General features: G+C 36.1%; 1 protein-coding gene across 3 annotated transcripts in view; it reads left to right on the plus strand.

Annotated features, from left to right (window-relative positions):
* The window catches only part of TAPT1 (transmembrane anterior posterior transformation 1), a 46,820-nt gene that overhangs the window by 532 nt on the left and 33,891 nt on the right, over positions 1-12,397 (plus strand). The window contains exons 2-4 of one of the 3 annotated variants that reach the window (XM_033060502.2): positions 4,160-4,290; positions 8,390-8,508; positions 12,046-12,069. In XM_033060502.2, the coding sequence (XP_032916393.1) occupies positions 4,160-4,290; positions 8,390-8,508; positions 12,046-12,069 (274 nt within the window). Of the gene's footprint in view, positions 1-4,159; positions 4,291-8,389; positions 8,509-11,313; positions 11,381-12,045; positions 12,070-12,397 lie in introns of those variants that run through there. The other 2 variants (XM_033060504.2, XM_033060503.2) reach the window with 2 other exon arrangements.

Below are 12,397 nucleotides of genomic sequence, written 5' to 3' on the forward strand. Positions count from 1 at the left end.
ATGGCCGGCCGTGTCCCGGCTCTCCGTCCCGGTGTGTTGGGGAAGGGGAGCGCGGGCGGACGATCTCCGTGCCATGACACGCAGTTTGTCACCTGCTGCTGCTCAGGAGCTTTGCGAGCAGCACGGGCATCGTCCGTAGCTGTGTGTTATACCTCGAAGAGGGGACTGTGGCTGTCGGGCTCCCTGCAGTGTGACCGGAGCGGAGAGGGGCCGCTCACACGGCAGCCCCGCGTTTCCCGAGCCTCGCGGGCCGGGAGCCTGCGGGTTCGCTCAACTTTCTTGCTGAAGTGCTACAAATGTTTCATCGTCTTACGAGTTCTTGTTGCACGCTCACAGCTGTCGCTACAGTGGTCTTTACCTCTGCTGCTGGCAGTAGCGATACCATTTGAAGTTATATGCAGATTCCTAAGAGTAATTTAAAGTAAATGAAATTTACCAGCTGGGGAGTTATAAGGGAAAAATGTCGTGGACTTTGCTGTCAATATGCAGCTATATTTACATTCACACTTCAAGTGGTTATTTCAGGTATCTACCAAGTAATTTTTGTAAATAGCCCTGCTGTTTTTATAGAAACTGTCAGTCACCGTGTCCAGATTAATTTAATGTTGGTAAGGTTATAAATAACTATATTAGCAGTGTATTCTTAATTGATTGGCTTGCTGAAAATCTGGAAAGCGCTTGAAGTGTTAAACTTTCAAGGCTTTCTCAGTCTTGGCACTAATGTGATAACACAGGTCTTATCAAAAAACAAAAGAAAGAATGGGAATTAGGATTTAACTTTAATAATGTGTCAACAGTTGAATGCTTTCCTTCTGAGTTTGATGTGTTCTGTCTGTTTCTGATGTGTTATGTCATCAGACATGCAGCATCATTGACTGCAGTTCTGTGGTGTTGATGAACACTACAGAATATAAAGGTGATGTAATTTCCATAGTTATAAAGGAATTGGCTTGGTTGTAGTAGTATGAATTGCTTTGAGGTGAGAAAAAGAATGATCAGGATACATACTGATGTACCTGAAAAACAAGTGAACAACTTTACAAAAAGGGATTGTTACTGGAGGTGGTGGAGAGTACTTAACTGTGTTCGTGCAATTGATTTGAAATTTTAAAATAGTTAAAAATCTTCAGTGGTCTCTGATGCTTCATGGCAAGAAATTATAAGAACAGGCTTCTTGACTGAGCAACTAAAAATTCAAACTCATCTAAGGGTAGCAATATGTTAAATAATGGAAGTAGGGTTTTCTTCACATTGATGAAGCAGGACTAGTACTGTAAAGAGAAGTTGATGAGAGGAGAAGAATTTCCTGATTGATTAATTTCTTGATTGATTAATTGGCATGCTTATGGAAGAAGTGTGTATTCAGGATTGAGAGGAGTGAAGTGAGTGCCTGGAATTGTTGTATTTAGAATTAAATTTGTGATTATATAATAGAAACCTACTGAAGTGCAGTGCAATTCACATTTCCACAACTTTTCCTCTCCTTTCTGGTTAATGGTTATCATTTGTGCAGCTATGCGTTGAAGTATAACTTAGTTAAATCATTATCTTCTTACCTTAAAGGGATCTGTGTCCTTTTGTGTTTTTTGGAGATGCTTATGCTTTCCTGTACTGAAGTGTGGAGATACATGAGCATACTGTAAGCATTAAGAGTGTGCTGTCCGAACAGATTAAATTTGGGCCACAGTTTAAAACTTTCTGACTGCAAAAGAGGGGAATTTGAAGTAGGGAAGGAATTTAAAGTAGGAGGTCAAGTTTACTTTTAAATGTTGCTTGATGCTTTGATAGCAGAATTAAGCTGTTTTTCGAATGATTTATTGCTTTGTTCTGCCTTGGTGTCTCATGCTGTTCTTTTGGTTACTGTGTTTTTCCTACAGGGTCAGCCACTAATCTTTTTCACAGCTGGCACAGAGCTGAGGCTGATGCTGGGTGGCAGTAAGTGCTCAGAAGGGAGGTGGCTGAGTGACTGCATGCTCCAGTGCATCCCCTGTCACTGGAGAGATGATTTTGCAGTCACACTCTGGAGCTTATGTATTGATCAGCCTCAGTCATGAGGATTGATTATCCCTCAATATCTAGGGCATGAAAGTCTAAGGTTTTGGAAACTTTAAAACATTTGGTTTTCAGCTATAGGCCTCTAAAATATATTGTGTGAGGTAAGAAGGGGTGAGAACAAATAGCTCATTAGCTAAAATCTTAGAATATCTGAAGCTGCCCTGTGGTGCTTGCCCATGTACATGTATTTACTGTGCAGGCAACTTCAGTTGTTTGAGACTGCTTTATCTTTAAATTAGAGAAGGTTGATTATTTGAGGTGGAAGAAAGTACACCTGTGCAGTTAACAGAGTAATTACTTCATGTGCTTATACACATGTTCTTTTACTTTCAAGTTTTTAAACATTGAAGAATTGGCATAACCAAAAAAGTTAGAAGTGATAGTGTTACAAAGGAAAACTCCAGAAAACAAGTTTACAAGAGGTCTGAGCAGTGATTTCACAGAATGAACTTTGATTGAAACTTTATATGTAAATATTAGTTTATTACTACTCATTAAGCAACACATTGTTTTGTTTGCTTTAACATAATTACCTTTAAGGCCTCAAGTGGGTTTGGCCTACTTAGTAGAAGTAGATCAGTAATACACAAATCATCAAAATTGCTATCCAGTGAAAGGGTCATACATGGGAAAATGGTTCAGTTCTCATAGTTTAAAGGAAACCATGATTTATTAACAATGCATAATTAACAGGTAGTTAGTGAGTTTTATAGCTGTGATCAGAATCAGCAACGATAAATCACAATACCAGACATACAGAGAATATTGATGCACTACCCCTTCTATGAAGTACCTGTAGTCCCCCCAAGTTCTAATCACACCTTCCACCCGAGGTAATGCAGGCTGTAAGCACACCCACTTTTGCTTCTTCTGTATGTCTGCTTGAGCTGGTTCCTTCTTTGCTTTAAAACTCTTCTTTATCTTCTGGTCACTCTGAAAGTCTTCATTTTCAATGTGATGAATATTGAAAAGGCATTGCCTCAGTTTCAGGTGAATTCTTCATGCAAAGTGTCAATACTTGCATTCCCCTCTCAACAGCTGTTACTAAGCTGTTTTACTAAGAATGTATATGCAGCCTCTTCCTGCCCTGAAAAATGTAGAGCATTCTATCATGCAAGGTTACTTCTACCTCCTCTAGGTCCTAAGACTTCGGTGGGAATTTGAATTTGCTATTTGTGAGCGTGTGCTTGTATCATAGTAAGTGTCTGTGGCTTTTCATCTGTATAGATAGTATAGATAAGTGATTTTCATCTTCTGGGTATTGTGTGAACATTGGGAGTTTCTGGTTTTAAATGCCAATAACCAGAGATGTTAGACTTCATTGTAGTGTTCTGTCACTTCTGAAGTTTTACAAGGAGGTGATAATGTCAGACCTTGTCAGTGAGTGTTGAAGCTTAAGTTCAACCTTCTTGTGCTGACAGCCTGAATTTCATAATTATAATTTCATGTTATTAATTTTGTAAGACTACTCTGTGCAAAGTCTATTTTAAAAGCCATATGAGCTGCTTAAACACAACTCAGTTAGCCTTCAGGTTATTTACCTACAGCCGTTAAATCATAGGAGATCTGAACGTGCTTGATGACTTTTTGGTTGTGAAAGACCTGGTCACGAAATGTTCACTGTGTTTGTACTGTTTGTGCACTGAATCGCTTGGGATCACGTATCTGTGAATGTTTTGCTGTGGCAGAAAGCTATTCTTTAAAATAAACTACAAGTTGCTAATATTGCAGAGAGAGAAAATAGCTTTAAGAAGTCAAAAATAGTTCAGTAAATTTAGGAGGTCGGATAATGTATTAAGGATTAGATTCACTCAGCATGTTGCATTTTGTGTAGCGACTTTGAGTAATGATTTGTAGAAGTGGGATGTCTGATTGCCTGGGAAAAGTAGCTTGTTTGTTGGGAGGCAGCTGGGGAATGAATGGGAGAGCACTGGATTTGCATCTCCTGTAACTCCTTCATGCAAAGTTATTTAACCATCAGCAGAAACCTGCCAGGTTAGTGGCCATGTAAATGAAACATCTAACGAGTCATAAGTAACAAATTATTACAGCTTCGTCTAGAGGTCATGCCTGAAGTGTCTTCTGCTTATGTGTTTCTGAACAGATCTTTCCTTGCTGAGATTCATCAGTGCTGAGCTAACGAGAGGTTATTTCCTTGAACACAATGAAGCAAAATACACAGAACGGCGAGAGAGAGTGTACACGTGCATGCGGATACCTAAAGAACTGGAAAAGGTGAAGTACGCTTTAACGTTTGGTTCAATTCAAATCAGTTGAATTAAATTTATTTAAAGAACTATTTATTTTTAAAACACTTTTGTTACAAAACAAGATGTAAACCTCTGTAATTATTATTCTTCAATGTTACTGACTTAAACATTTTTGTTTTGGGATTTTTTTACCTGTTCGCTTGTTGCTGCTGTCAACTCTTGTTATAAGCAGAGACAAACAAGTGCAGATGATGACAAATTAATTCAAATATTAAGATTTCACAGATCCTTAAAGGAACAATCAAGCAAAAGACATCTTTTTACAGCAAAATGTAATTTTTCATTTAAAAAATTGTTTCAGAGATTTTTTCCTGTGTAAAATTCTCTGAGAATGGGAAGGTTTCAGTCTTACGAAAATATGGTGACAGATGAGTTTTTCCGAGGTTTTTGACTTAATTTTTGTGGTCTTTTATTTTGCTTCTTGCCACCATTTACCACATCTTCCCTCTCTGTCCCAGTGTTGCAACCCTTCCTGAGGGATTCTTGCCACCTCCTTTATGTCATCTTGGATATCGTTCTGGCCCTGCCGTGAGCCAATTTTGTTCTGGCTTAACCATGATTTGGGATTTGGGAAGCAGCAGCAGTATGCTCAGGAATGATGAGTAAGGCAACATTGGTAATAAGGTCTGGCTAGGCTGCAGTGTAAAGATAACGTTAAAATTAATACTGCTAAAATCCCCAAAATCTCTAGGGATGAAGTTACATAGGGCTAAATCATTTTAATTTAGACTGTAGGAAGAAGCTTGTTTTGCTCTTCCTCCCGCTTCCGTCTCCTGCTTTATGCATACTGCCTGTTTTGCATGAGCTGTGGTGCTTGTTGGACCAATCCAGGAGTTAAATCCTCTCATAATTTGGCAGTGAATGTTACACTTTCTTTACTCTGTTTACTCTGTGCTAGAATATTGAGCTGATTTGCTCAGCAAGTATTTTTGAGAATCCAGAGTCTACACAAGGACAGAAGGGGAGCTTTATAACTAAAGAGGAGGAAGGAAGGGTGGGCAGGATTCCCTTGGTCAGTAGTGCTCATGTTCCCCTTCAATATCATCAAATTCATCCTTCAGCTGTGATGAGGCCTGGCTTTACCAAACTAAATTCCCAGTCAGTTACTGCAGAAAATCACAGAATGAATGAGGTTGGGATGGACCCATGGAGTAGTCCATGCCCTTGGTTAAAGGTGTGTACCCTACAACAGGTCGTTCAGGATTAGAGGCCTTGAACATCTCCAGGGATGGTGTTTTCACATCATCAATATTTACCCATTCCAGTTTATGATAGAATATTCCACTTATGGTAGAGATTCAGTTGAACAATACAGCATTTCTACATCATCTCCTTTTTAATTGTGTAGATTATTACATGCTGTCTCCAAGGCACAAAAATTATTCTGAAGGATCATCACCATAGCTTTTCAATAAAACTTTCAGTGTGTAAGGACATGTAATATCCAGCAGTCTTTTTATAAATAAGATTAACGCTGTTAGTGGTGCAATTGATGGGTTTTGCATTGTAAATCAAACTTCAGTCTGTGCTTTGAATATGAAATATTATGAAACTGAATAATAAAGATATTTTTGACATTATAGTTATCTTTTTGCAGTGAGACCATGAAATAATTTTTTGGTTCTTTGCATTGGTTTAGTCCATGTTAGTATACATATGAGCTATATCAAATTGAGCACCTAGAAATCGGCTAAATAGTGCACAGATAATCACCTGTTGCAGAAACCACTTGCTGATGTGATACAAAAATGTGCTTACTTGAAATGAAGTGTGTGAGACACTAGTAAATGAAGGGAAGAATTTTCTTGATGGCTTGTTTTGCTTACTACCTAATAGTATAATTACAGAATAAGAATGAAAACTATTATCAGGTAGAGTGAGAATAAATTAGAGTATATTTATGAAAGCCTGGGAGATCGTGGGAGATACTACTTTATAGGCACTTATTTAACATCCATAGTTTTAGAGAGGGATGTAATGTTCAAAGGGTAGTATTTTTGTTGCTGTTGTGAGTACCCCTTTTTTATTTAGAGAAGCTAGATAATTTGCCATGTAAATGCTACCTTCACTCAAGCGTTTTGTACAGTCTCAGTGGGAGCTTTTCATTGTAGTAGATTACTTATACTAAATAAGGTGGTCTGGTGGTCTCTATTCCTGGAGTCTTAAGGGTACAGTTTGAGTTGATCTCAATACAAAACTTTGTGCTCCTTTGTTAAATTATAATTATGATGAGGGGAAAGCTCTGTAGGCTTTGCTGCTAGTTCCTTAATATCTGGAATGGAGCAGCAAAAATAATGTTTACAGAAAGGAGTAGAAGGTTCAGCACCAATTATATTTCATTGGGTGCATGTTGTAAAAACATTGGGAAAATGAAGACATTAAACAGTAATTGCAAGTATTAATGCAAGCTTATAGAATGTGAAAAATCATCATTTCACTCAGGTAGAGAAGAAGTCTGTCTAAATTTAAAAGAAAAAGTAGTGTTGTTTTTGGGATTATAAAGATGTCCTCAAAGAACACAGGCAAAATGACAGACTATCTTTCTGTTTTGTCTGGGTGAAGGAGTTTGAAAATACTAACTGTTCAGTTCCAGTCATCTTCAGTGCTTGAATATTCAACACCTAGTTTAAAAGTTATTTTGAAATAAATAGATAGTTTAATGGCATATTAAGGCAGTGCATAAATTTATCTACAGTTCATGTAACCACTGCTCATGATAACTTTGAATAACTCAAAATGCTGGAAATGTTTGAAAATGGTACTAGAGGTGAGTGAGTAAATATCAGGAAAGAGACCTTAACATCATAATGATATTGAAGTATTCTACCACTGTAGAATTAGTTGAAATAATATTACAGAGGAAAGTAAAAACTCAGGAATGATGGTATTGCTGTTGTGCATGAGTCAGTTGTCTTATGTGGCTTGTAGATAGTTGTTCTGGAGTGCAGTCTGTAGGATTGCTTTTGGAGTTACAAGGATGTTTATGGTGTAAGAGTTCTCACTGCACATGGAACTGGCCATTGCACAAGCTAACAAAGAAGGTACTTTGAAAGGCAGAGGGGTTGTGAGAGAAAAGTAATTTACTTGTACTTTGGTTTACACCCTCACCCCCATATCTTCCCATCAGCGGTACATACAACTTCCACATGTAAATGCATATCTGACATGGATGTATATCTAAGTCTGCTTAGATGTTGCTAGTTTTAATTGTGTAGCCAGTTAAGCTGGCTTCTGTGGGATTATCCCTGCATAAAAAAATACTAACTCATGGTCAGACAGAAGCAAAAAAGCATATTTCTAGACTTCCATTTAGATAGAACACAGAATCATTTAAAGAACAGATAAAGAAGGAATGTCGTGGGGAGCGTCTGGTATATAGGAGCTTCGGAATCGCATAGTTGATGTCTAGTTTAATTATAGAGTTGCTTGACTTGTAGCCACAATGAATGGCTTTCATGTTTGTGTAAATTAAGGATGAAACATTTGAACTGAGGACAACTAGAAGTTTGCCTCTTCATATTTTATATTTTTTTTGTATGAAAACGCTGGTTATTCTTTGAAGGAGATCTACCACAGCTGTAATTAGCTGTGGAACAGAAAATTTACAAGGTAATAGAAAACTTTTTGGGGAGAGGATATAATGTTGAAAAAGGAGCTAGGCAGAAAATGGCTATGCACAGTTACTCACAGCTCTATGGGTTTTTTCCCCTAAGGTGAAAACATGGACTTTGATAACCTTACAGGAAAGTCACCATTGGAAAATGAGCTACGGTTACATTCAACAGCAGTTTATATATTAAATAAAGACTAAGTTCAGTGAGCTGTGAAAGTCTACAAAAGCCTTTACTGCTTGGACCTTGTGGTGCAGAATTTTTGCTGAATCGTGTTCAAATGCATAGCTTGTAAATTTTTTGTACAGTTCAGCTGACTGAACAATTGAGAATATTGTGCTTATTTGGTTAATTAGTCTTATGTTACGAAAAATACATTTACATAATTTTTTATAAACTTTTTGTAAATTTTATAAACTACTAACATACTTCTGTTTTATTTTTGTAATTTAGTTGATGTTTTTTGGAATCTTTTTGTGCCTGGATGCTTTTCTGTATGTGTTCACCCTGCTTCCTTTGAGAGTTTTTCTCGCAATGTTCCGGTTCATCACTTTGCCTTGCTATGGCTTACGGTAAGTTGATTCAAGACAAAGGTGTTGATACCCTTAAATAATGTTTCACTGTTTATGTATGTGCTTCATTTTATGGCCTTTCAGTGCCATTTGAACTACTAATGACTTCTTGCAGTGTAAAATAGGAGCCTCAGTCTAAACTAACCAAAGTAAAGGGACCTTTAAACTTTACCAGCAGTCACTAACCGTCATTGTTGTTTCCTTCAGACACAGCAGTTTGATAACAGCACCACTTAGACATTCAGGTTAGTAAAGGAGAGAGATGGAATCTTACCTTATAGTTTTGCTCTTTTTTTCTAACATCTATTTGAACTTTTTTTTAAAATTTCTTAGACTTGGCTCATATCTTATGCTAGGCTCTTTGATATTAAAACAGAAGTTGTTTGTTTTTTAACAATAAAAGCTTTCCTTATTTTCATGGAAAACTTTGCTGAAAAGATCCCTGAATAAAATGTGTTTTTATTTTCTCTGAGGAATCCTAGTGAGTGAAACATGTAGAGGAAAACCATGAGAATATTAAGAAATTTTAGATCTTGATGTCTTAATTTTCTGTTCATATCAATACTCAGAAGTTGCTAATACATAAAATTTTTCATTTCCCCTTCTGGCATAAGCATCAAAAATTGGACAGAATTAATTTCCTTCATAAAATCTACTGCACCCTTGTAAAGTTGGTTGTAAAAACCTTAAATGTAGCTTGAAATAAAAGGAGCACTTGTATTGATGTTACCTCTTTTTGCTTGAATAAATAAAGACTTCAGGACCTTTATTCTGAATTTTCCAAAACTTGAAGTTGATTTATGGGTAGTGATTTTTTTTTTTTAAATCAAGTTGTTTGTATTTGCATTAACAGTATTATCTTTTATATGTGAAGGTCTTTTAAATGCATAGTTTAGAAATGTATGTTCTGATTACAGCAAATGTTAGTCCAGTTGCAAAAAAATAAAATAGTCTAAAGTTGAAATGTTTCTATTTGGCGATGTTAAACATCGTCACTAGATGGCAGTCTCTACTGTTTTATTGCGCTGTTAGTGTTGAACTGAACCTCAGACTTATTAGGTCAAGGGAGTTTTCTTAGCTGTTTGAAAATGACAATTATTTGGTTTTAGCCTGATGACAAGGCAAATGATGTGCCTATTTGCAGATATTTATATGGACACTATTACTAAATTCAGGTAGATGTAATGGAGTTCAACGTATCATTTGAATCTTAATCATTTTCTGTTTAAAAATGTTCTTCCTCATTTATAAACTCAGCTTTGCTTTTGGCAAAGAAATTCTTCTGCTCTTCTGAAATTACAATTAAAGAATTCAAAGACCAGTTGCTGGTTTAGGTTATTGTTCAATATGCTGATGAAAGTGACCTTTGAAGCACCACATGGACTCACATGTATGTGTATATATGCATACATGCATCTGCAATGCTAATATTTGGCCTACTTCCTTGTCAGTATTTTGTGTGAGGCATAATAGAAGCAGGTTTAATCTATTGAACTTGGCTGTGTTAAAGTGGTATCAAGTAAGATGCTGTGAAACTGAGATTAGCTTGAGTGAAGAAGTCTTTGTTTTTGTAAGGACTCCTGAAGCAATTTCTTTTGTCACAATTTCCTTCAATGTGTTTGGAATTTAGTTCACTAGAGACTCTGTTTGTTCAGTGCCTGAGGCTTTGTCTAATTCATTCATGTTCTAAAGTTGGGAGCTTTTTACTGAAAGTTTTAGGACTCATGTCTATAGTATGTAGTGGAACCTTCCTCAGATGTAATGATTCTTATTTCTATTCAGAGCCTGCACTTTGAATTTTTGGGGATTTTCTTGTTTTTTGTAGTTATGCTGATTTTATTTGTTACAGCAAAAATATTTGTTATTTTCTTCCAGCTCAGGAAATATATTTTTATGTATTTGTAACAAAATAAAATTGAATAGTAATTACATTTGTGATCATAAAAGGTACTTACAAAGCAGGTGGCTGTTTATCTTCTAGCTTGCTCTTCCTTGCAAATATCAAATAAATGTTGATTAGTTGTTACTTGAACCTGCCACATCATATTCCATTCTGTGTAGTAAATAAAAGTGCTCCTCCCTTCATCTTGACTTTTTTTCTCAACATCTCTGTGAAGTAATTGACCAGTGAGTGTTCTGTTTCCATTCCAATTTACTCTTCAGCTTATTTATATTCTCATAATTCTATCTTCTCTTTTCAGTGTAGAGAAAGATTATATTACCCATTATTTTTTAAAAACAAACCACATTCTATACAAATGGGCTAATTCCCGTTTATGGTATATTATGCAAAGTGCTTAAATATAAGAGAAGTGGTTTATGGCCTTTTCCACATGTTGTAGTATTTCATTTTACAGAGTTCTGAAAGGAAACAATGTTTTTCAGTAGGAAATAAATAGAACAGTATTACTCTGAGAAAGAAAACTGTAGAAAGAAAGCATATCTGGAAGAACAAAACGAACAAATACACTAGCATTCTTCTTATGGACATTATCTATTTGTTCATATTATCAGGATATTAAATAAATTTGAATCTCTGTTGCACACTTATTCCCAAACCTGTTTTTTTTTTCCTGAGGAACTTCGATGTGAAATACATAAACTTCCTTTTGTCACCTGAAGTTCATTGAGGAAGTTGTGCATCTGCCCACCAAAATGTGCAGCTTTCTACCAACCAAAGAAAGGAAGATGCATTCATTATTTTCTGTAGAATACTCTCAGATCAAGTACTCCTTTCTCCTTTCCATAACAGTGAATAGTGTAGCAACATTACAATCTTCTCTTTCTTTCTTTCTTGTAAATCAGACCGAAGGGAAGAGCACTTTCACTTCCTTTATAGGATGGAATGTGGTGTCACAGGGATTCTTCCTTGGTGAGTAAATCCTGATTTTCTTTTTCCTTCTGTGCTGGCAGCCAAATTTGCACATCTACATGTAATCAGTAAAATGGCTGGTTACAAATGAATAGTACAGGTAAATTAGCAAACATACCTCAAAGGAGAAACTAACACTTAGTTTTAATAACAAGCACATGAAATTGATTCAATGCTATTTGTGGTAGGTATATTTTCTTATGTAACTTGACATCACTGTGGAAATAAGTTACCTTAGATTTAAAGTATTTTTTCCATAGAGTGCCTGTGGACCGATTTGGCCCAGCTTAAAAAAGGATATCTTGGAAAAACTATAGCCCCTGCTGTACTTCAGTTCATAGTGCCTTAAACTTTTTGAGGTTTCTTCTAAGTACTGCTTCAGTCAGCTTCACAGCTATATTTTTGTGTGTACTTAGAGCAGGTTTTTTTTGTAGCGCTTGACCTCAATCTTAGGAAGTTCAGAAAGTTCATTGCCAGGTACCTTAGTATTAGACTTATAGATAATTCTATGTATAATAAAATACAGCTCTTTAGCATGTGTTTGTTTACTGTCTTCAGTTATATTTGATTCTGTTATTTTTAAAAATAAAAGCTTAATAAAGGCTTGTTCTAGTTACCACTTATTTGAAACCTCGTTTTGTTGTTTTTTTATTTTTTTGAGACAGCTCTCATCGGGGCCTAACAGCAAGGTTGGTTTTGTTTCATTCTTAGCATGGTCTCGTGCTTTATTGTGTGCATGTAGAGGCTTTTTATTGTTTGAGAAATGCAATGCCACCTAATTTTGTCAAGCTCATTTTCTTAGAATTCCTCATTTGGGACATATTTTTCTTATCAGTCTGTATGATCAAAATTTTACATCAGTGAAATCCTGCATAGTGTAAGGTGTACCTCTTCTTAAAAATCTCAAAATACCTTTTCCTGAAACCAAACTAGAGCATAAATAGAGCATCTATTGTAGGAAAATATTTCCAATAGATCACATAGTCCATTTAAAAATTTTTTTTTTTTTAGTTTGGA

Source organism: Catharus ustulatus, chromosome 5 (assembly GCF_009819885.2).
Source record: "Catharus ustulatus isolate bCatUst1 chromosome 5, bCatUst1.pri.v2, whole genome shotgun sequence".
In the NCBI taxonomy this organism is placed as follows: domain Eukaryota; kingdom Metazoa; phylum Chordata; class Aves; order Passeriformes; family Turdidae; genus Catharus; species Catharus ustulatus.